The following is a 25,583-nucleotide window of genomic DNA, read 5'->3' on the forward strand; positions in this document are numbered from 1 at the left end:
CATATAGAAGTTCCGAACACACATGCCAACCAAGATGTTACCACGCACTTGCCTTCCTTGTTCGATGGTAGCCAAAGTAGAAGATAGAGGCAAGAACATAGTGGTTTGCTTGCAATTCACCATAATGCAAGCATAGAATAGGGTGTTGCATTGTGCATAAAAATTGACAGCAGCATTAACAACGACAAGATATGAAGTAAGACCGCTATTGACTATGTATGAATGTGCCTGTTCACCTACCACCATGGGTTTCAAGTCAGCACATGCATAATTATATTAAAATGAGAAGGAAATTCACTCCCATACTATTACTGGTAACACACTGGTATCTTCATTGCACCACCCAAATCGTGGTATGGGTTTTCTTGAACATTGACATGAAATTGGAGAAAAAAAAATTCTGCAAATTAATTCTGCAAATCAAACATAATGTTAAAACAAGAACGACTCTTCTTATACCAATTTTCCCTCCCATTACTAACTTAATCAAGTATCTAAATGAGTAGGTGTAGCTGTTGCGCTGATAGGTAGGAATTCCATAAATTTTCATTAACATCTGAGTTCATTCCCTTAGCCTCCAAAAGAAGAACTAGCCACCGGCACAAAAACAATAATCCAGCATCGTTCTATGCTCATTAAAAGAAAATGCTATCATGTGCCTAGATTGGTCAAAACATTATTGAAATGCATGAATCTAGAGTTGTTACCTTTCTTGTCTTTCATTTCTCTTTTTGTTTTTTCATATTTTGATTTTCAAGGAAACCTATATCACCTGAGTGCAGGGTGCCGGTGCGGCCTATCTCATAAAATTTAGGTGCGGCAGTGCGGCGAGAGTATTTTATTATTATTATTATTATTATTATTATTATTATCATCATCATCATCTTTTATGGTTTTACCTTCAAGGTTCAAAATAAAACATTTTAAATATAACAAATTTAAGAATAGATAGTCTGTATAGTTCACTTTCAGTCATAAACGGACAAATGCACATGCACTTGAATAACACAATTATACAAGTACACGTTAATTTACACAACCTGATTTATATACCAAAATCAAAATTAACTCAGTTAGTCTCCACCTAGTAGTTTTGAAAGTTTGAAGACGAAGAAAATAAGCATTCCAATAAAATCAAGCTGATGTTAATAAGTAGTTGAATTAGTTTCATTATTAGGGAAAACTAAAAGAACATACAAGTTTGCCATTTATTTTAGATTGCATAGCAAATGACAGCTAAAAGTAGCGAGAGACAAGGGGTGAGGTCGATGTGGACGGTTGATTTTGTTAAAAATTAAAAAAAAAAAACCTAAAAATTGGACAAAAATAGACCGACTCACATTTGGCCGCACCCGACTCGGGTCAAACACGAGTTGGGTGCGAGTCAAAAAAGGACAATTTTAGTCGGATGCGGTCAGCCGCACCCGACTCTTGTTTGACTACTTTGGGTGCGCACCGGAGGTGCACCCGCACCCGCATCGCGTCGACGCAGGTGCGAGGCCAACAAGGGCGCACCCTGGTGACTTAGATGCTAACCTCCAAAAACACTAGTCTGGTCAAAAAATTATTGAGCTACGTCTGTATCTCAAATTTTCACAGAATTTCCACCAAATAATTCGCATCCCTAATTACAAAGGTTCCATCACCCTTCAACTACACTACTAATGTCCTGTTTTGCTTCACAAGAAAATGCACTCGAGTAACAATTGATGACCAGGACCTTGTCAGTTTAGAAACACAAAAAGAGCTTATAACATTTCCAATCTAAGTTGCAGGTACTTGCAAGTGGAGATATGCTACAATAACATGGTTATCACCCAAAAACAACTGAAAAAGAACATAGGTTGGTGAATTAGATTAAGAATAATGACAAAGATTATCTGCCTCTGAGGCAACGCCCACCTAGAAAACCGTCAAAAGAAGCAAGGAAACAAATTTTGAGAAGTAATGCAACACATTAAAACTAATCAAATTTAATATGTTCTGCAATTGATCTTCAAAAATCTGGATGAAAGCATCTATAGCTTAACATTAAATCTGTTCTGCAATTGATCTTACTATCGATTAATATAACAAATCACTATCTAATTTTCACACTAAACATCTATAGCTTAACATTAAATCACTTAGAAAATTATTATGTTTGCCTATCACTTGCACAATAGGTAGTTGAGTTTGCCTATTGCTTGCAGAGCGAATGGCTGAAGAACAATTTCTTTTGCACGCAGCTTCCTACTTTACACTCAACTGCTATCTACTTTAGATATTATTAACTTGTACACATAAAAATTGCTGCCTTACATTGTAAACCTCTACTACTTAACATTAAATTTTCTTCTAATTTGTGTACTAGAACACTTGGTTGTCTTATCGTATATGGCTTCCTACTTTACTTTGTATATGGCTTCCTATTTTGCACATTCAATTGTTAACTGGTTGCGCAACATTGAGCTTAACAAAGTAAATCTTTGTTTGCCTATTAAATGGTTATCATCGTCAATTCATAGTAAAAGCTATAGCTTAACAAAAAATTGCTATTTAATTTACAAAAGAAATCACTATAGCTAATAATGAATCAGTATCCAATTTACACAGTAAATGACTAATTATATATAAGTAGCACAACAAGTGAATTTTATAACAATGTATTATAGACTCAACATTATATACACGTTCTGACATTATTGTAAATACGGCAACCATTTCCTTTTTTCATAATCTTCTTCTCTTTTTGTTGCCGAACCTATAAAAATTATGAATACTATATTAAACTAAGAATGAATGAAGTATGAAATATTGCCAAACTAAGAGTAACTTAAATTATCTTTTGACACATTTAAGTTCGACCTTCTCTTTTCCTTATCTTCAATTTCTGTCTAACCTATTACAGATGTAACACAAAAAACATAAAGGTTAAAATTGAGCGATTAAGTAGAGCACGGTTTCTCATAGTCGTTATTAAATTATTGCACATAGCTATAGAGTGATTTACTCTACACTGTCTATCCTACAATCTATTACAGTGATGTGTTATATTCTACCAACCAGAAGCAGTTCAACTTACCTTGGATCCTTCTTGTTTTTCATCCCTTTCCTCATCATTTTTCTTATTCTCTTATCTCCCTCTTCAACAATCCTCTCACCCCTTCCTCTCGTTCAATTTTCACGCCTCTCTTCACAGCTTCCTCTTCTTCAATTCTTTCCCTCTCATAACTTCCTTTTCTAATCTCTACTCAACTTCAAACCCCCTTTTCCTATCTCTGCAACTCTCTTTTCTAATCTCGAGCTTCCTCTTATTCAATCCCTTATTGTTCTCTCCCCATAACTCTCTCTTCTAATCTTCACTCAGTTCTTTTAATTCTCAATTCCCTCTTATTCAATCCTCTCATGTGCCCCCTCTTCTTCGATTCTCTCACTTTCCTCTTTGTTAAGCATTTTAACTGCTTATTCTTCTTATCACTCAGTTTCCCCTTCTCTCCTCTCAACTTATTGTCATTTCTTTCAACAATTATTGTTTTCCTATATTTTGTTGGACATATGACATACTAATATTTTCTACTATTAGATCATCATACATGTAAGGTTCTGGTTGCCTTGCACGAGTTGTAGTATTGGCTAATTAAGGCATGCCAAATGTGCACAAGAGACAAATACGAGTAGTGACTTTAGTATAAACATTATACATACTATCAATTCTGCACCCTTCATGCAACTCAGAAACAATGTCCTAGTCGATCAAAAACTTAATAATTTATTAAACTTTACCAAAATAAGAGAGTTAAGCATTGTAAGGGCACCACCCTGAGATATAAAAAGTAGGGTTTTTACCTTGGGAGATGAGGAAATGTTGGGGGCTAATAACTTAATAATTTTTTAAACTTTACCAAAACAAGAGAGTTGAACATAGCAAAAGCACCACCCTAAGACACTGACTGTTTGCCTTGGGAGATAAGGGAAAGGTTCTCAACTAGGGGTGGGCATCCAACCGGGAGCCCCTCGGGCTCTCGGGATGGGCCTGAATAGGCCTGGGCATCGGGCCGGGCCGGCCCGATCTGGCCCCTTTCCCCGCCCTCCCGTCGCGCTCCGATGGAGGGGGAGGAGACGGAGGGGGAGGGGGAGGAGACTGAGGAGGAGGGAGAGGGAGAAGGGGAGACGGAGGAGGAGGGAGACGGAGAATGAGGGAGAAGGAGAGCGGGAGCGGGAGCAGAGAGAGAGGGGGAGCGGGGAGAGGGAGAGGCCCAGCATAGAGGGAGAGGGAGGGGGAGCGGTCCTGAGCGGAGAGGGAGAGCGGGAGTCGGGCCGGGCCGGCCTATCGGGCCCGGGTCCGGCCTGGGCCAGGTTTTTTCTGGCCTGGACCCGATCCAATCGAGCCGGCCCGACGGCGGCCCAGCCCGTTGCCCAGGCTTAGGCCTGAGCCCTTTTATTTTATTATATTTTTATATAATTCCTATGTAAATATATAATATATTTTTTCCTTTTTTAAAAGTAACACAGGGTGAACTGGCCTGGGCTCAGACCCAATTTGGCCGGGCCTTAGGTGGGATGCGATACTTCTCATCCTCACCCACGTGGGGCTTACTAATAATCTAGTGATTTATTGTGTGTTACCTAGTATTGGCCATCTATTTTTAGTGTTACACATGGTAATCATGATTAATTTCTAACATACAGTGGTAGGTATTTACTTATATTTCATTTAAGAAAAGCAGACTAAGGAAGTTCTTGAGCCATTTAGTTAGAGAGATTTACGAGCTCCCACAACAAAACCAAAGAAATATTTATGCATGAAGGGAAAAAAGGAGAAGTAATTCACAAGAACTTGGCCACTAGATGAATTGGAATTGAAAACAGACAAGGAGACACCCGCAAGGGGATAGCCAACAACTGCATGTGACTTACATGACAGAAGATTATACGCCAGTATTTCTTCCAGGTACAAACAGTGGGGAGTTACTCTGACAATTCTTCTAAAACTCCAAGGAAGTGAGAAGAAGGGTCTTGTGAGAGTTTTGCTGAAGTTCTAATAAGAACTGAGAGGGTGAACGATATTAATATGTTTTTCTCGCCTATCCATAACGGCCATTTACGTCTTTCAACCAAATTATCGAATCGGTTGACTGACAGCGATTCAAGTGACAGCGAGTTTCTGTAAGTAGCGCGCAGTGGGACCCAGGATACACGGGACGCTGCTCATTTCTCTGCTTGTTCCTGCAGTCCGCTCAATTCCGAAGTCCAACCGATCGATCCCACAGGAACACAAGACCGACAGATGCAGGTGTGACTTTGGAATCTGTGCCGCCACTGAGGAAAACCGCCGACTTCTTCCCGCCGCTCCTCTGTTCTTCATTTCTGTTTTTCTCCATTCACCACTACTGCTTCCCCTCTGTTTCTGACTTGACAGCGGTAGGGGATTTCTGGACAATTTTTCCGCCGGGGCGTCTTTACCATCGCATGGTACCTCTCTCTCTCTCTCTCTCTCTCTCTCTTTCTCTCTCGCTGTCATATTAAAACTCTTTTCTGTTTGTTGGTAGACCATCGAAGCGTGTTAATGTCTATGATTTTTCGTTTTAGGATCTGTACTAGGAAGGAAGAGGTGGACGAAAGGTGAGTTTTCCATTTGATGCAGTCGACTGATTTGGTCGTCGTTTCATGTCACCGCTAAAGTTAGGTTGCCATCCGAACTCCAGTAGTATTAAATCGGAAATGGTTAGAGCTATTATTAAGTTTTCCAGTATTCCGTTGTGCATTCTTCTTCTCCTTCACTGGAATTGCCGGGGAAGGTTAACTGATCTTTTGATCATCCTATGTCACCAAGATCCTGAATTTATTGTACACATATCCTTAAATTAGTTGGACTAGTACTGGGGTAAGAATTAGCAGGGGAAACATAGGTAGCAAGTTCAGGCATGAAAAACCGCAAATACCTTTTTCCCTTTACGCCCGTTTGATTTGTGAAAATCTTTTCTTCCATTGTATTTTTCATTAAAGGTTTTTCTGTTTTTCTTGCTTTCACAGAAATTGGAAATTTTCCCCTTGTGTTTGATTGTGCAAAATAATGGGAAAATGAGAACTGATTTCTTAATATGTTATGAAGTGAAAAAGCATGACACTTAAACATAAGCTCTCTTTCTCTCTCTGTGGTTACGCTTTTCTGTAAATGGATGATTTCCTACTGGAAGAGCCACAGGGCATTAACTCGAAAATTGAGATGCACAAACTCCAAAAGTACCACAAAAATCTTCAAATTTCTCACTTTAACAACTTGATTAACAGTCAATCTAGGCTTTGATATCACCTGAAAATCAACAGTCGAAAGCTCCCGAGGCTCAATACAGCAACAACAAAGGTTCAAATGAGCCTATACCCACAATGCTTACAGCCTTATACAGTCTGCTCTAAGGCCCCACACGGGCAGAAAATAATAGTTCTCGCTCAATGGGATATGCTTGGAAAAGCATAAGAAACAAGATGGGTTAACCCCTTAATGTAGACAAGGTGGAATGAGACGGCTGGCTGTTGGACTAGTCTCGACAGCTGTCATTTTGTAATGACTGTAACACCCTTAAGAAACAGAAATATACATATGTATTTACTGTACATGAACACCATCATAATTGATACACCCATGGATATATATAATGTATATATGTAGCATGTACATGGACAAACAATAGATGTATTTATTACTAAAATTCTAACGTAGACCACCTCATGTATGAAAATTTGTGCAAATCTCAACCTTTTGAACCTTAGGAACTTTGCTTTCCATACCTCCTTAAAATAATTGACCATGATTTTTTAGTTCAATCTCTTAGCCTTTTGGGTGCTTGTAAATTCAAATTTTCTACTTCTTGGCCACAGATTATAGTTGCTTTGTTCCCTTTTTCCTCCATAACTACCTCTTAATCCTCCCAACAACACACCCCCCCCAACACCTCCTTCTCTCCCCCCTACAAAACCACCCCCTTCCCCCCACTAAAAGAGAGAGGCTCATCTGCCTAAATGTTAGGCACTTCATGATCTGCTGTAGGCCAAGGCATTTGGTTATAGAACAACATCACCTAGCTTATGGTTGATCCTTGATGGGACAAGTTTTAGGCAGTGAAATAGAGGGGAACTTCCTTTCCAACTGGCAAAGCACTTAGAGCTACTCTGAACATGAGACTCCAAGAAACTTACACTGAACTCTTAAAAGAAATAAATCTTCAAGTAGATTGAGTCTGATCTTCTTAAACTAAAATAAGATCCACAAGAAAAACAATTTCCCTACTGGTTCCTTTATAAATAGATCCAAACTAACAATGGTAACAGACCTGTAAATCAGGCCTGATCTTGAGAATACGAATGCTTCAAGAGATACACTCTTGAAGATCCCAACAACTTCAATAGGTAATACACAACCAAACCTCAAACTTGAGGAGAAGATACCAAATCTATTAATCTCAATAGAAGAATACACAAGAGAGGCCTAAAAGCCTTAACCAAACAAGGGACAACAGTCCCATATATATAGTACAATGAAAGGGAGAGAAGAAGGAGGAGTTGGCTGTTGGGCCAGCTCCAACGGCTAGAAATCTAGCCGTTGGAAGCTGGTCCAACAGCTAGTTCCCTTTTACAAAAAGGAAAAGGTAAAAAAAGAAAAAGAAAAGAAATAAAAAGTACATAAAAAAGAAAAGGAAGCAAATAAAATAAAATACATAACACCTATGCATACATAGATATTCATATATACAAATCATATATGAAACATATGTATACTTACATAATGTCTAATATTTAATTTCTAACACCCCCCCTCAAACTTACGGTGTGATCACCGAAAGTTTGCCAAGAAGAAACTGAAAATGTGCTGAAGCAAGTGCCTTGGTGAAGAAATCTCCAAGTTGATATTCGGAAGGGACAAAGGATATATCGATTGTTCGGTTAAGATATTCTTCTCTCACATAGTGACAATCCATTTCAATATGCTTCGTCCTTTCATGAAAAGTATGATTGCTAGCAATGTAGATGGCACTTTTATTGTCGCAGCAGAGCTTGGTTGCTTCATTTAAGTCAATTCCAATGTCCTTCAATAAGCTTTTTAACCACACAATCTCCATGGTGGTGGTGGCCATGGCACGATATTCTGCTTCAGTTGATGATAGAGAGACTTTATTTTGTTTTTTGCACCTCCACGAAATAAGAGAGTCACCTAGAAAAACACAAAAACCGGTGGTGGAATGCCTGTTATTAGGATCTCCACCCCAATCAGCATCAGTATAGGCAATCATATTCAAGTTTGATGAGGAGGATAGAAAAAGTCCTTTAGTGATTGTGTGTTTGACATATCGAACAATCCTCAATGCGGCTCCCATGTGTACAGAAGTGGGTCTTTGTTGAAACTGACTTATGACATGTACCGCATGTGATATGTCAGGCCTTGTGATGGATAAATATGTGAGAGCTCCAACCAATTGACGAAATGGAGTGGGATTTTCTAGAATTTCTCCATCGTCAATCTTCATCTTTACTCCTAAGGCTTCAGGAGTGTCTACCACCTTGTCATCAGTGATACCTGATCTGCTTATAATGTCATTGGCAAACTTCATTTGTGAGAGTAAGTATCCTCTTCTACTATAAGCTACTTCAATACCAAGAAAATAGGTTAGTTTACCCAAATCAGTCATTTCAAATTCATTCTTTAGAAAGTCCTTTACCTGCATAATTCCGTTGGCATCATTACCTGTAATAATCATATCATCTACATACAAAAGTAACACAATTATACCTATAGCAGTATTTTTAACAAACATAGCAGTGTCAGAATAGCATGATTTAAAACCTTGTTTGAACATAACATTGCTAAACATGTCAAACCAAGCTTTTGGAGTTTGTTTCAAGCCATATAATGCCTTTCTAAGATAAAGAACTTTTCCTTGAGGTAAATCAAGCCCAGGGGGTGAATCCATGTATACCTCTTCATTTAAGTACCCATTCAAAAAAGTATTTTTGACATCAAATTGATATATAGACCATTGTTTAATGGAGGCAATGGCAATAAGAGCTCTAACAGAGGTCATACGAGCAACAGGGGCGAAGGTTTCTTCGTAATCAATCCCATATTCTTGGGCATATCCTTTGGCAACAAGTCTAGCTTTATACCTTTCAAGTGATCCATCACTTCTAGTCTTGACTTTGTAAACCCACCTACATCCTATTGTCCTTTTCCCTATAGGAAGAGACACAATGTCCCAAGTTTTATTGTCTTCAAGGGCTCTAAGTTCATTGCTTCAATCCAATGTGGGTTAGTTTTGGCTTCAAGATAGGATGAAGGTTCAACATGAGAGTGAATAGCTAATAAGCAAGCTCTATGTTTTGGGGAAAAAGACTCATAGGAAACAAATTTTTGAGGTGGATGAGAATCTCTTTGAGATCTCCTAAGAGTAGGTTGAGACTCTTGGATGTTTTGTTGAGACCTTCTCTTATAAACTATAACTTCTCTTGGTGATCCATCACTTCTTGGTGAAGATCTATCAAAAAGAGTATTCTCAACCTCATTTTGAGCATCATTATGTGAAGAAGGCAAAACATCATCATCATTATCAACATCATCATCATTTATCCATAAAAAAGAATAGTCATCTTCATGCTTGGGTTTATTTTCATTAAAGCCATTTTCTTCTTCTAAAAATATCACATTTCTTGAAACATACACCTTATCTTTTTCAATATCATAGCATCTATACCCTTTTTGAGTTTCAGAATAGCCAATAAAGACACATTGAATAGCCCTAGATGAAAGTTTATCATTTTTGTCATTTAAAATGAAACATTTGCAACCAAAGACTTTGAATCTTTTATAAGTTGGCTCCAAGTTAAAAAGTTTTTGAAAAGGTGAAATATTTTCTAAAACTTTAGAGGGCATTCTATTAATCAAGTAAATGGATGTTAAAATTGCTTCAGCCCAAAAATTTTTTGGAACATTTTTTGATATAAGAAGAGCTCTTGTTGTTTCAAGAATATGTCTATGTTTTCTTTCGGCGACTCCATTTTGTTGGGGGGTTTTGGGACAAGACTTTTGGTGTATAACTCCCTTTTCTTTTAGGAATTCTTCAAATTCATTGGAAATGAATTCTCCCCCGGAATCACTTCTAAAAATTTTAAGGTTTGCATCAAATTGAGTTTTGATCATGTTGTAAAAGTTTTTAAAATTCATAAAGACTTCCGATTTGCGTTTAAGAAAGTAAACCCAAGCATATTGAGAGTAATCATCCACAAAAATGACATAATAAAGCAAACCACCTTTAGACATAATAGGAGCGGGACCCCATACATCCGAATGCACTAATTCAAAAGGTGCTTTTGCAACAAAATTTCTATTTCCAAAAGGTAAAGCCTTAATTTTGGCTTTAATACAATCATCACAAGAGATCATTTCTTTACATTTCTCTTCCAAAAAAGGGATACAAGACATTTTTCCTAAACTTGAATGCCCAAGTCTTTGATGCCAAACTTGAATGTCACTCTTCTTGACTATATTGCAAGTAGGGTTGGAAAGATCCAAATAGTCAACATAGTAGAGATCATTTTTCCTAGAACCTTCCCCTATCGTCTTCTTGGAAAGATGGTCCTGTATCAAAAATTTATTTTGTGAGAAGACAATATCACATCCATGATTTGTTATTTGAGAAACCGACAAGAGATTTAAGTTAAGTTTGGGAATAAATCTAACTTTTGGTATTTTAAAAACTTTTGAATTAAAATTTTGATCAATATTCCCAACACATTTGATTTCAAGAGGAGTTCCATCGGCGGTTTTAACAAATGGGCACGATTCTTCCTTAGTGCATTCGTTTAGCAAAGAATTACAAGGGGTCATATGAAATGAAGCTCCGGAATCAAGAATCCAAGAGTACTTACTTGATGATGTAGATGTCACGGTTGCTCCGGAGATTGGAGAAGTCCCTCCTCCTTTGAAAAGCGGTTGAAGAGCATCAATAAGCTTTGGTTGGAGGGCACTTACAAGTTTGTCTAGGTCAAATCGATTGCTTTATTCATACATTATCCCTGCCACACTTGTCTTTTTATCAAATCTCCTCAATTTAGGACATCTAAGTTTGGTATGTCCTTCTTCTTGACAATGGAAACATATAATCTTCTTGTTGCCATTATTGCTATGTTCATAGTTTCGATTAAAGTGAGGAGGCCTATAAGTTCTCATATGAGCACCGGGTCTCGAGGTAGCAAGAACACTTTCACTCTTGTCTTTTGAAAAATTGAGTCTATTCTCCTCCATTTGAAGTTCCGCTATGGCTTCGTTCATAGATGGCACTTTATGCCTATGGAGCAAGGAAGTTTTGACTCCATCATATTCCGATCTAAGACCAAGAATGAATTTATAAAATTTCTCCCTTTGGATTTGTTTTTCTCTAACTCCAATGTCTCTTGGATCATACCATTCGGGTTCAAATAGAGCAAGTTCGTCCCATAATTGCTCCATTTCTCCAACGTATTCTTTAATGGACTTGTCTCCTTGTTGGAGACTTGCAATCTTCATTTGAAGATTGCACATGTAGGCCACATCCTTCATAGTGTGGGTTTTCTTGAGGAATTCCCAAGCTTCATGAGCAAAATTATGTTTTGCTATTTGGCCCATGGTTGTAGTATCAACACAAGCAATAATCCAAGTGATAATCTTGTGGTGTCCTATCTTCCACTCTTCCCATTTTCTCTCATATTCATTCATAGCCTTGTCTTTTTCAATTCCATCTAGTTCTTGAGCTTTACCATCTATGGTCTTGGTGAGGACTAATTGAGGTTCACTTTTTGACCCATCAACGAGTCCCCATAGGCCTTTACTTCTAATAAAATGTTCCATAGTTTTTGCCCAAGAAACATAATTTGATGAAGTTAATTTGGAAAGAGGAGTAGGGGAAGTTCTTTCATCCATAATGTGTACCTTGTAAAGGAGACGTTGAGGTAGTGCTAGGATGAAAAACAGCCACACAAAAATGAAGCTTTCGACGCGTCAAAGACTGCCACAATCTTCACCACCAAGGGAGCTTTATCCCGTCACAAATATCACCAAAAGAGGCCAGCAAAATAACAACACCTTCTTGTGTCAAATTTCAGCTCACAATATATCGAACACTTGGAGTGCTTCACAGCTCCAAGGAAAGAGTAATAACTGGATCTTCAAGCTTGAAAGACAGCAACACAAAGAGCCAAAACGAGGCTCTGATACCATGTAAATCAGGCCTGATCTTGAGAATACAAATGCTTCAAGAGATACACTCTTGAAGATCCCAACAACTTCAATAGGTAATACACAACCAAACCTCAAACTTGAGGAGAAGATACCAAATCTATTAATCTCAATAGAAGAATACACAAGAGAGGCCTAAAAGCCTTAACCAAACAAGGGACAACAGTCCCATATATATAGTACAATGAAAGGGAGAGAAGAAGGAGGAGTTGGCTGTTGGGCCAGCTCCAACGGCTAGAAATCTAGCCGTTGGAAGCTGGTCCAACAGCTAGTTCCCTTTTACAAAAAGGAAAAGGTAAAAAAAGAAAAAGAAAAGAAATAAAAAGTACATAAAAAAGAAAAGGAAGCAAATAAAATAAAATACATAACACCTATGCATACATAGATATTCATATATACAAATCATATATGAAACATATGTATACTTACATAATGTCTAATATTTAAATTCTAACAAGACCGTCCTTACATTGTATGAAGGGAATAAATGCATATATGATATACCAGAGAGAGAGAGAGAGAGGGAAAGAGAGAGGAACGTGTGCATAAATCTTCCCTAGCATTTTCTTTATAAATGGGTAGAACGTAAACAGTAGTGGACCATTCCTAATTGTACTGTACAAAAGGAATCAATTGATATGCCCCCCTCCCACACACACACACACACACACACACAGAGAGAGAGAGAGAGAGAGAGAGTAATCACATCTTCAACACCCAAAAGGTGAATGTTAGTTAAACTTCCGTCCTTATTAGCAAAAGGCCTTTTGCAAGTTATAGCCTATGCCATGGATCCAGATATTAACTCGAGATTCAGGGCCTCATTGTATCTCATTACCAAAGAAATTCCACTCCCAGGTGTCATAGCCTGAAATTTTAGTATAATATGTGTGATGCGTCTGCTATCCATGTTGGCTCATGATCTGAAGGTAAGCCTGTAAAATAATATTGATGTACCATGAGCTTTAAGGCTAACACTTAAATGCAATCACATGTTGTAGAAGGATTATACAAATTCCATTAGTCGTACGGTCGTACCAATATACAAAAGCATTTCCATGATATTTTAAAGTATGTAGAGCCAAAGAAAACTAGGTTTGCTGGTTCCACATGAAAAAAATGACTTAGTTTCACTTGTGCAATTGAGAATTGTTCGCGCTTAATATGTCCACACAGATATGTCCTATGAGGGCATGTGTGAAGTTGCACGTGCATGCAAAATTTTACATGCACAAGTACGACTGTTGGTAAAACTCAGAACGTCTTGTAAATGTGAACACATATGCATGTGTTTGCATAATATGATTAATGCATAAATATTTGCTCTGATGGTATTTAACTACTGAAGTAGAAATAGTTTAGCGCTAGGTGCATCAACAATCTAAGCACATAGTTTTTGTCCAGGATACCTTTTTGGTAAGATTGTCTTGGATCATGTTTTTGTGATGTACTAATATGCTTTCTGGGTAATAAAGTCTTGGTAAATTGTGAATTTCTTGGAAACGTCTCTTGTTGAAGGCTAAAACTCTTGAAAAACCAGTGTGCATGTCATCCTCACATGATCAATGTCCACTTTGTACCAGGCAATGTATGTAGGCTAAATTTGTTTGCAGTTATTTTTCTCTTTTCCAGTTATTAATCTTTGGTTAGGCAGAGTCTTAGTAGATTGGAACAAGGGTTGACCATAGAGAATTTGTAAGCAAGGGAACTTTTTAAGAGGCTTATCCATCCAAAACCTATCCACTAGTGATTTGAAAGGCATCTTGGCACAATCTTACAAATTACAATCCTCCATACCCAATGAATAGAACCTGACAGGATCAAAATCCACATAAGTGTCACTTTGGGAGAATAAATTAGAGCATCATGCATGGAATGCTTGATAAATGCTTGTGATTATCCAACTAGCTGATTCCATAATCACATAAACATATGATGAGTTATGGGGTTGAAGAATTTGTATGGTAATAAGATGCGTACTTTGGGAAGTTTGCTGCAATACTAAGAAATATTAACCTCAGACACATATTCTCATCATTCGTGACAGATATTTTGGATGCCCAAGTAGCAATGTGAAAGTATTCATACTTCTTGCTTCTTCCAATCACAACAATTCAGTGGGAAAAATGAGAACAAGGAAAAATAAAATTATTAACATGAGAGAGAGAGAAATTTTCCATGCTCATTTGCGCTCTACATTGACTTTTGAAGGAAAAATTTGATAAACAATGTTTATACTAGTGGTTCTTATCCACTTCAATCTTACTTGAACAGATAGAAGGCATTTATTGAATAACAAATGATTATCATTCTTTTCTGCAGTGAATGGCATCAGCAAGTACAGCGTCAGAAATTGATTTGTTGGATAGACATTTATTGTCGGACTCTATTTCCCTTGACAATGATGGGGACAGTGATGAAGTTGTATTGTTCAGAGCCTCATTTCAAGAGATGGAAGAGAATTTTGTCAAGTATCAAACATTTTTGTGGGTCCTTTATTCTTTGGCTCTTATCCTAGCTTGTGGAATTGGATTGATTATGTTGCTATATCTTCCTGTAAGAAGACGGGTTGTTCGAAGGGACTTTCAGTCCAGAAAGTTGTATGTCACACCGACTGCAATTGTCTATAAGGTAATTATTTTGTGCAGCTAATGTAGCCTTAGAAACTGTTTTGTTTGTGATTTTTTCCCGCTGCTTGGCCTATTTCATTATATCAGCTAATTGATGCTTAGTCAGAATGACCTCTACATAGTGGTGGTTGGAGCTTTTGTTGGTTTTAGTTCCTTTATGTATTGCTATTTTCAATGTTCCTTGTGAATGATTATTGGGCTTAAAAAAGATGGTTCAAGTTGTTGGCAGATTTGAAAGATGAAAATTGCTGCAAATCTTTCTGTTTTGCGACTTCTAGACTATGTCACATGGGTGCGGGGTGCCAGTGCCGGTGCGGGATGCGGCAAGTTTAAAAAAAAAAGTGGGTGCGGCGACAACATATATATATATATATATATATATATATATATATATATATATATATATATATATATATATATATATATATATATATATATGTGTGTGTGTGTGTGTGTGTGTGTGTGTGTGTGTGTGTTAATTGTTATATAAGTAATTTTAACTGTCTATATTTTTAAACTTTGTTTTTATCAAGGTTTACCTTAATCTCATACAAAATTCAAAGTTTTATTCTAAGTCACATGGGTACTTCAGTAAGGTCCACGTACCCGTACCCAAAATGGGTACTTTGACACTTGGGTACCTATAGATCCAAACTGTTTAATTTTATTTTGATTTAATTTTTTCCACCTTACTTTTTATTCTATTCTTTGGATGTGAAAATTCGATTGATGTTCATATTTAACTAGGGGGCTGCTTGGTTGTCCATATGTTTAAAGTTTTTCATAGGTTTCTTAAACACACTGTTGTAAGAGCCGTTGATATATATTTTCTATGTTATTTATTTGTTTATGTTGATGTATATTTTTTATTTTGATACATATTTTCTAAGTATTTCTTATTGTTTATATATATATACGGCCGTACCCCCGCACCCAAGTTTTTTTAAAATGGTCAGTACTCGTACCCACACCGGTACCCGCACTGGCACCCGTACCTGTACCTATGTGACATAGGTTTTATTAAATAAAATAAAGGGGGAGAGAGGGAAGAGGGAAAAAATAAGAAGGAAAGATAGGAGAAGGAAAAAAAATGAAAAAGAACAAGAGAAAAGAAGAATGGGTGCAGTCAACAGCACCCGATTTGGTTTGACAGAGTCGGGTGTCATGTCGGGCCGCACCCACACCTGCATCGGTGCGGGTGCTCCACCATAGTTGGCGCACCTGTGTGACTTAGCTTATAGACTGTTCTTTTTTTGTAATTTTTTCTGTTAGTATTGATTTTGTATTCTAAAAAATAATAAATTCGGTTTCCTCCCCCTTAGTGGTCTTTTTGTGATGTTTACATAGAACCAAGGCTTTTTTTCTGGCTTCAAGAAATGTTTCCGATTCACTTTTATAATGTATACATCGAACAATTTTTGCCCTCAAGAGAATGTTGTAAGTCCTTTTTCACTGACACACAGGTATGTTATGGACTTCCCTTTTGCCCACTCTTCCTTATATGGTTGCTGGAAAGATGGAAATTGTTGGCTGCAGATGATCTTGCTAAAGAAGTAAACTTAAATTGAATCTGATTATTTCGTTAAGGCACATTTGATGAGGCCGGAATTGTGGAATTCTACAATTAAAATTCTCATTTTTTTATGAAATGGGAACTAAGTTATCAAACAATGAACTTTGATTCCAGAATTATAGGCTTATTCTTGAATCAAAATTCCAGATTTATGATTCTATCCTGGGGGTGGAATTATGATTCTAGAATTTTAGAAATTTGGAATTTCTCTTTTAGGACACATCTGATGAGGGTTTTAATTCATCAATTCTATAATTTTCATTCATATTTTATCAAAAACGTAATTATCAATGCTGGAATCAAAATATGAACTTTTTTTTGGTAGGGTTGGACTATCAAACACAAAGGGAAACTAGAACAGGAATTTTCGTTCCAATTACAGTTTGAGGTAGAATTTTGTTTCCAGATTTTTTAATTGTAGAATCAAAATGCAAGGCCATCAAACACCCTCTTAAGGAATCCTACCTGGAGAAACATCTGAAAAGGCTCTTCAAAATGTAAATGTAACTTGAGTGAATTTGCTTTTTATTTTATTTCCTGGCAGCGGGTTGTTCTCTCTAATAAAAGGAAAAGTGAAATTTGCGTTAATGTGGCATTCATAAGAAACATGGAAAAACATGTTTACAAACTGGTGCTTTTTCCTTTCCTTGGACTTTGTTTTGATTGAACATTTTATGCTGTCATTTATTAATGATGAACTGCTTATGTTGTGTAGGTTACAAAACCGATGTTTTTTCCTTTTCTTGGTGCTTTGAAGAGAGAGAAACATATCCTCCTGCCATCAGTTGCAAATGTTGTAGTTGAACAAGGTAAATTGTGCATCACAAATATGCTAGATTGCAGGCATGGGGTTGCAAGGAAAATGGACTTCTCTCTTTGGGTCTATTATGGAAGGATGGTAGTTTTGTTGGTTAAATTTTTTTAACTGTGCTCACTTGATGCCTGGCAGAAAGTCATGCTAATGGATGATTTTCTGTATTCCTTTTTTCCCCTCCATTCTTTGGGTTGACTTTTTCACTTTTTCCTCTAACAAGGATTCTACATGTGGATTCAACTACCCATTCAACTTCTTGGTACAAAACTGAATATTACTCAGATACAAACTTTATGAGGCCGCTCAAAACTGACTTTGAGTATTGGATCTGGCGGATCTTAGCCTGCCTGGTAGCCAGCTTGGATTTTGACCTCAGAAATGTATTGTGAACCAGGGCAAAAAGTAGTAAGAAGTTGAAGACATATATAGTCATCAAAGTTTCACAAAAGTCATAGATATGAGACTGTTTTCAAGTTACTCCCTTGCTGTTGATGTTACAGGTACAAGGGCACAAAGTAATAGGAATTTAAGAGGCATATGGTCTCAAGAGCCATAGATATGAGACTGTTCTCAAGTTACTCCTATGCTTGCGATGTCACAAACTTACAACATTGGTTTCTTCTCTTTTGTGCTTTGGTAATCTTGATCAAGTAATTGAATAACTGGTTCTCACAGTGGTTTGGTAATTGAATAACTGGTTTTCACTGTGGGTTGGTACTGACAGGGATGTGACTTTTATGTTGTCTTGGGTGATTCCCATCATCATTTATTTCTCATTCTATATAGGAATCAAAACACATGTTTTTATGTTTTGCAGGATATTTGCAGTCCTTTTTTGGTATCTATTACATCAGAATTGAGAATTTAGGTGTCAGAAGGCCTGCCAGTGATGATGTTCATATCCAAGGAATCATGAACCCAAAAGGTTTCAAAAAGGTAAAACTGCATAGCCACAAATATCATTCTCGGGTATTTATCGGCAAAGTTGTTTTCCCGGAAAAATCTCAGATTTTTTTTTAAAAATAGAAAATCAAAATGTTAGGTAAAAATACAAGAAATGAAAAACTAATAAGTATTCTATTACGTTTAGGAGGTTACGTTGAATACCCAAAATAAGAGGAAATAAAAGAATGAAGCAAAATTAAAAAATAAAAATAAAAAACAAAAAATGAAACAAAAATTAAATGAAAAATCGAGATAAAATCGCAAAAAATCGCATTAAAATCCTGATGAATTCATTTTAATGATTTTTCAATATATCGCTATATTTTTCCGTTTTTATCAATTTCCTTGTTTTTTTGTTAATATTGCGATATTTGTGGCTATTGGTAGAAGTACCCTTGTCTTTGTTTGCTTAAGGAAGCACTATAATTATTGAAGTGATACTTTTCAGGGAATTATGACGCTGCTTTCAAGTATTAGAGATGAGAGCTTCCGTAGACAACTCTCTGTCAATGATGACTGCCCGGGTTCTATGCCAGGTTATTCTCCACGAGCTTCAATTGCCCGGAGATTAACTTTTCAGCCTGTAAGTTTCACTTATTTGATGGGGTCAGGTGCTATTTCTTCTGCTTCTTTGTTTGTTGTATGATTGTTCTCATAAATACAATTGCACACCCTAAAATTAATGTTTGCCCAAGTCTCATCTTTACAGATGAAAACTAGTCACAAACTTTTGGGTACTGATACGGGGAACGCAGTTGGCATTAGAAAAAATGGGTGCCAGTGTGTTTCTGTATATGTACATTTTCTTACTTACTAAAATGAGGTTAAAACAAGTTTAATAGTGAAAAAGGGAACACAGAATCTTTGTCACTGACTACCCAATATACAAGCCTTTGATCATTTCTCAACATTTGAGACCATGCTTCTCATTGTCAATCTGTCTAATGGATAAAGGGTGCCTTAGGGTCCTTTTGTCTTCCAGCAGTATTAGAAGTTCTTCTCTATCAAGGAAGATTTGGTAGTTTCTGTTTTTTCTTCTTATTCTCTTCTCTTGAGCAAAATTGAGGGAGGGGCGTTCTTTGGGTTTCACTACTGCTCCTTTGTCAACAAGGCTATTTGCCTTGGCTGGAGATATTCTAGATCTTTTGGGATGATGGTTACTAGTATTGTTTTCTACAATTTCTCAAAAAGGTTTTTCTTGGAAATTTATTCTTCTGAAATTCTTTTTTTCTCAATAAAATCTTTCAAATCCAAAAAAATTAAATATATTGGTTATGAATCTGTTACAGATTTTCTTACGAAAATATTTGCATGCATAAACTGTTATTTGTCAAAGAAGCAGAGGTTGGAAATATATACCAAAATACAAGTGAAAAATCTTTTCTTGAAAACTAGAAATTGTCATGATACCTTTTGTGCTAACATCACAATTTTGGATTATTTGTTTTATTTCAGAGATATCACAATATTTTTTGTATATTATCTTTTAAAGAAAATTTTGGAAATAAAATCTTGATATTTTCAAACGTTGTTGCTAATATTGGTTACTATAGTTGGATTAGACATGCATTGCTCCTGGAAGGCATTCCTTGGGCAGTAACCATCTTTTTAATTTAATGCTACGTGCTCCTGGAAATGGCTAGATATGATATGGACAGGAATCAGCTAGAAGTTCATGTAATGTGTCCATGTATTCCATCTTTGAATTTTAATACTGAAGAGATGTTATATGGATCTGGGGTCCAGATCCCATATGTTAATGTACAGGGGTGTGCAGCTTTAGGACTGGATGGTGGCATACTTGTAAAATTTGCTTATGCATTGTTGTATGCTTATCATGTAAAAGTCTGTTAAAGGGCTAATAGAGATTAGGGCAAACCTAATCAGTTTCCAGTCTGCCATATTTCTGCTGGAAGATCTTCTCTCTCACAACTCTGATCTCGAACCTCATGTTGAATGATTCTAGCCATTATTCACTCTAACAAATATACATGTTAAATCCATCTTCCAGCCTGATCAGTCTTGTGAACGGCTGGTGGATGCTTGCACCATTTCAATTGATGTCTTGCAGGTTTGTGCAAAAAATTCTGAGATGAATTTGACCTTTATTCTCTCGGAAGGCCTTCCACTCTTTTTTCTTTATCAACTAACAGTTGTTTGGTCTGAAGGATAGGACTTGGGAGGAAAGGAAACAGCACTATATGTTGTGTGAAGGGAATCTCACCTAAAGTGAAAGGGCCCTTACTGGAGAAGAGTGGAGTTGTAAGATCTGATTGATCATCCTCTATCTCATGGATATAGTTGACAAACCCATGAATCTGACTCAGATCAGCTGATTATTGGGTCAAGGGTCAGTGACTGGACTCCATGGGTTGTCTAGATCAGGTCATAAATTCTTATAGTGCACTTTTACTGCAAAATGATGAAGAACTTGAGCTATAAAATAACAAGTAACTCATCAAGTAAATACAATCAAATGACTATAGTTTCTGAATGCAACTACAAAATAATAACAATGAATAAACAACATGCATCAGATTAATTTATTTCTAATAAGTGACTATGGTTTGTTTCTTAGTGGCATTTGGTAATAGTTAGCATTAGTGCCTAACGAAATAGTCCATAATCAGGTTATCCTGAGCCAATTCAGATCCTAATTGCATTTGGGTCAATAGAACTTGTGACCTAGTCTGTCAGCGATCCAGGTTGAATCAGGCGATTCCCCAGTCAATTCACTGGGTTGGCCAACTATGGTTGTGGGAATGTACTAGGCCATTAGGATAGCTCTTAAAAGATAATTAAGTAGGCTACTAAAATGTGGTAGCCACTATCCCTGGGTCAATTTGGTGAATGGGAGTGGTTTTTTGGAACTCTGCTACCAAAATTTGATATACTGTGCGAAAGTGCCAAGCTTCTTCTGTCAGAATAGGTGAGCCATGGTCCATACAGGCGTGCGCGCACACACACACATACATACATATATATATGAGAGAGAGAGAGAGAGAAGTGGATTAGATTTTTTTTCCAAACGTAAAATAAGGGAAAAAGTTATCCATAAATTAAGTTTTGAAAACATTTCAAAAGAGTAAGGCAATAACTAAAACTTAAAGTAACCAAATGCAAGGTCGATGACCAAAGTACTGACTGGCCGCTGAACAACTTGCTTAAGCTGACTGAGTCCCTAACCTAAGCGTTGGTGATTGGGAGGCCAGGGTTTAGTCGGCGAAGAGTAGCAGGAGGTAATTAGCAACTAGACAGACTAGTAGCTAGTTTAACAATAGAGAGTGAAGATGGCACCTGGTCGATGAAATTTTTTTGTAACACTGGTGCAAAAACTCAAAATAAGTAGGGGTAATTGACTAAGCACTCCACTTGGAGAGCTAGTAATGTTCAATAAGAACTACTATCCTAAGAATGGTGGAAGAAAGAAAATATGTGAGGAACATTCTTGTGCCAATGAAGTTGGTAACCTTGGTATTTCTGGTACAAAATGTTAGTAATATACATGGTTAATGAATGAGTCATTTATTAGTAGATGCTCTGTTTTCAGGAAAGGTCTACTTAACTGGGTCCTTTCATCTCTTGCATACTGGGTGCAAAGTGATGTGCTGGAGCCAGTATACCTCCTTAGAGTGTCCAGCTATCAAATTTGTGATGTTATGACCTCTGTTGGATGAGGGAAACTAGACACATTTTATGCTCCTTTCATGTGAAATGTGTATATTTCAAGTGAAGATGGCAACCTTTGGTTGTGGGACATCTTCTTTTTCTATTTATGTGGAAACCATCTTTTCATGGTTCATTTGACAGTTTAATGACTTGAAGGGTCCATTCTTGCATTCATGAGCATGAAAGTTCCTGTCCTAAGTTAGTGCATCTACAATGTCTTGTCATCTTAATTTAAGAAGGAAGAAGGAGAAAAAGAAGGCATGAAAGAAAATGTTATCCTCTAATCCCCGCTTCAGCATTTAAGGCTTTTCATTATCCAGTTCCATGTTTCAAGTATAATGACAGAAGATTGTTGGATTATATTGAAAGCTATAATTGACCTTTTGTTACCTGTCCATGTAACAAAAGTGAAGATGTATGTCGACGTAGTTTTTCTCCAAATATAAAAGCTTTAAACACCAACAGCCACTACAGCTGGTAAATGTAAGGAAGTGGAACAGACAAAAATATCACGAATAGAATTGTTGTGTCTATAAACTTGAGTTGAAAAGTGTTCTTGTTTTTTGTTGTTTCTGTTCTTTTCTGAAGTTTGGTTCTTGTATTGATCCAAATAACTGAAATTAATGAAAGGTAAGAACTATTATCTTTAATAGATTGGTAAATTACTACTCTGCAAACACTTGCAATGTGTCGCATTAGTTAAAATATGTTGGCTGACTGTGTGGCTGTGTCTATTTTACTGCATTCCTGGATGTTGCTATTTTCTTTGTGGCCCTAAACCATGATAACTAGTCCACTTGGCAGGTGAGGCAGTAAAATCTACTTGCACCTCATTTTGTTGCTGTAATCAACGATAATGGCATCAACCTCATTTTTTTCTTGATTTTTGCATTTAAATCTGCAAGATCTAACTCGTATTCACTGATAATTTCAGGTATCACCTTCAAGGTCTCTATTTCATAAGTCTCATAGACCATATGGGGAGCAATTGCTTCATAAACTTGACGAAATTGGCAGTAGTGTAAAGGTGTGAGGAAAGATGACAGTTTGTACTCTCCTTGTAGGTTTCTTTTAGATGTGGGGCATTGATATCTGTTGTCTTGTCGTGCAGAAAGTTCAAAGTCTAGTTGAGGAGCGGTTTCAGGAGATAGAAGTACAGACCTGATATACATGGTGAAATTTGGTTAAGATGCTTGAGGTATATGATCCACCTTCAATCACGAGTTCTTTTTCAAGTCATCTTCCTAAGGGTATCCAGAGCTCTAGATCATTCTGGACATACTATAGTTTGAGCTTTTACCCTCACTCTTAAAGTAGCTTTTGTTTGCTATGGTACTTAAACAATTGGAAGCTTTTTCTGAAAATATTTTTTGTCAAACATGTTTCTCTCAATGGTTTCACCTGAGTTAGTTCATTTTAACAGGCTATGGTACTTTTCCTGCCTACAGTCAGTCATAGTTTTAAGTCACAGTTTTAAGTCATTTGTTGATATTAGCTCCCAACATGCATATTGTTTCGACAGCTTGTAACATCAAAGGTTTACCAATTGGTGATCCTCCCATGATTAAATGTAACAATGTTACTCTTTTTTTAGTGCAGATATGTCTTGAATTTGACATTCAAATTTCCGTCACTCCTGCCTCCCAGTTGTGGTGCAGACGTCAGCTTTTGGCACATTATGCTATTTTTTCCCTATCAAGACCATTGTCACAAATTCTCCGTACTGTGGGAATTTTACAATCTGATTGCCAAAAAGGTGAAGAATGATATTATTGGGAAAATGTCACGTTGTTTTCAATAATACTGTAATATTTTCCTCTTGTATCAAGTAATATTCCTTTGTTATATGTACTTTAGTATTTTGATTCCTCCTAATCTGAGGATTTTTGTTGTATTGTTATCCTGATCTTGGTTTCCCTATGGAATGCTATTTTTGATATTCGAAGTATTTTTTTGTCATGCTGACTCAGTACTTCATGTTGCACTTTGCTTTCGTGAATATGGTTCAAATACCATGTATTGTGGAAGTCCACTTTAATCATCAATTCCTATGCCTACACGAGTCACACCTTGCATAAATGAACTCCCAACACTGAAGATACAATTTCATACAATGCGCACAAAGGCACCAATAAATGGTAAAAATTAAGCTTGTATATTACTGAAAATGCTTAGTAAAGCCGTGAACTTACAAGGGAGTCATCTCCTCAATATACACAGCCAGGGGAGTCTGAGCCAGACAATCACTAGCTCAATTCCAGTCTAAGACTATTTTTGACTAAGCGGAGCTGGATAGAAGACAAAAGGTTACAACAAACAAGGATGATAAAATGCGTAAATAAAAAACAATACATCCATTGCGCACATACATGAAAGAAACTATGTTAATACGCATAAGTCACACCCTCCCCTTCCCTTCCATATTTTAACGCCCCTATTCCTCAAAATTTATGGTCCCATGATAAGTACGTCAAAGAAAAGGTGAAGTATAGGTGGACTCACTTCTTTGGTAAATAAGTTTGCCAGTTAATGCCGTGGAAAATCAATTACTTCTCTCAACGGAGTCTTTTTGACGTCATGACAGCCTAGTTTTATGTATTTCATGTGTTCATAAAACTTGTGATTGTAACAATATAGATGGCATCTCATTGTAGCAGCACAACTTGGTAGCTTCCTTTAGATGTATTTTCATTACCTTAGTTAAACTATCTCCATCTAGTTGCTGGCATGCTGCCATTATTCTGTTTAGCTTTAATAGATGAAAGTGATATCTTTTTGTTGCTTATTGTACTTTACAAGTAGATTTTTAGAAACACAGAAAAATAATAGAGTGATGATTATTTGGGTCACTTTTCAAATCGGAAATAGTATATGTAATTAAATTTGAACACAAATGGGAAGAAACAAATATTCTTATATTAATTGATCCTTTGGTGTATGATGATTCAAAAGGCTACCGTCATGAGCACCCAAGAAGTTGGCATTAAAATTAACTTGCTACGTGTACTGAATGAGCAATATCTAGTAAAGAAATACTCAAGTACATCAATAATTCACCAAGTCATTTGTGGAGAGTGAGATCGTTAAGAACTACTCTATCTATTTTAAACTTGGCTTTTACAAGTTTCATGGGTCTCTGACACATTATCATATATTATCTTAGTCTTGCTGACGATCTCTACAGCATATTTAGTTTGAGACAAGAAATATTCTTGATGAAAACAGATAACTTCTGTACCCCAAAATATTTTAGAAAACAAGGTTTATTTAAACTTACTTTCTGAAGGTGTATTTTATACTCTTAATTTCTTTTATCATCACGTTTGGTAATTAACATATCGTTGATATGTAAAATAAGATAACAGTAGTTGCATTTGAATTCTTAACAAATAAGACTATGTTAGCAAAACAAGATTTACAATCATATTCTATCATGGCATGTTGAATTTAAACTTTTTAGTGGTTGTTTCAGGTCACAGAAAGCCTTACACAAGTGAAACATTTGACCTTGGAAATATTCATACAAGAAGGAACATTTATGGAAATATTCATACAAGAAGGAACATTTATATAAACTTTTTCCGTTAAGTATCATTGATGCAACACTTTAAACATCCTCAAAATATTCCGTTCAATTCTAGCTACAATTTCAACTATTTCATCATAATTAATGCTATATCTGTGAGCTTTTGACCTTTTGCAATTAAT

At 36.6% G+C, this 25,583-nt stretch overlaps 1 protein-coding gene across 3 annotated transcripts; it reads left to right on the forward strand.

Annotated features, from left to right (window-relative positions):
• Nucleotides 1-5,114: 5,114 nt before the first annotated feature.
• Nucleotides 5,115-23,823, forward strand: LOC116257018 (uncharacterized). 3 transcript variants are annotated; one of them, XM_031633606.2, is made up of 9 exons: nt 5,117-5,454; nt 5,572-5,604; nt 14,567-14,875; nt 17,163-17,256; nt 18,079-18,197; nt 18,655-18,789; nt 22,810-22,902; nt 22,987-23,073; nt 23,470-23,823. In XM_031633606.2, exons 3-8 carry the CDS (start codon nt 14,570-14,572, stop codon nt 23,038-23,040), a joined length of 801 nt encoding a protein of 266 aa, XP_031489466.1. In that variant the 5' UTR covers nt 5,117-5,454; nt 5,572-5,604; nt 14,567-14,569; the 3' UTR covers nt 23,041-23,073; nt 23,470-23,823. The 3 variants fall into 3 exon arrangements, with proteins under 3 accessions (XP_031489467.1, XP_031489466.1, XP_031489464.1); XM_031633604.2 differs by having other exon boundaries at nt 5,123-5,454; nt 23,475-23,823; XM_031633607.2 differs by lacking the exon at nt 5,572-5,604 and having other exon boundaries at nt 5,115-5,454; nt 23,475-23,823.
• The last annotated feature ends 1,760 nt before the right edge of the window (nt 23,824-25,583 follow it).

The sequence above is a fragment of the Nymphaea colorata genome, chromosome 7 (assembly GCF_008831285.2).
Source record: "Nymphaea colorata isolate Beijing-Zhang1983 chromosome 7, ASM883128v2, whole genome shotgun sequence".
Classification (NCBI taxonomy): domain Eukaryota; kingdom Viridiplantae; phylum Streptophyta; class Magnoliopsida; order Nymphaeales; family Nymphaeaceae; genus Nymphaea; species Nymphaea colorata.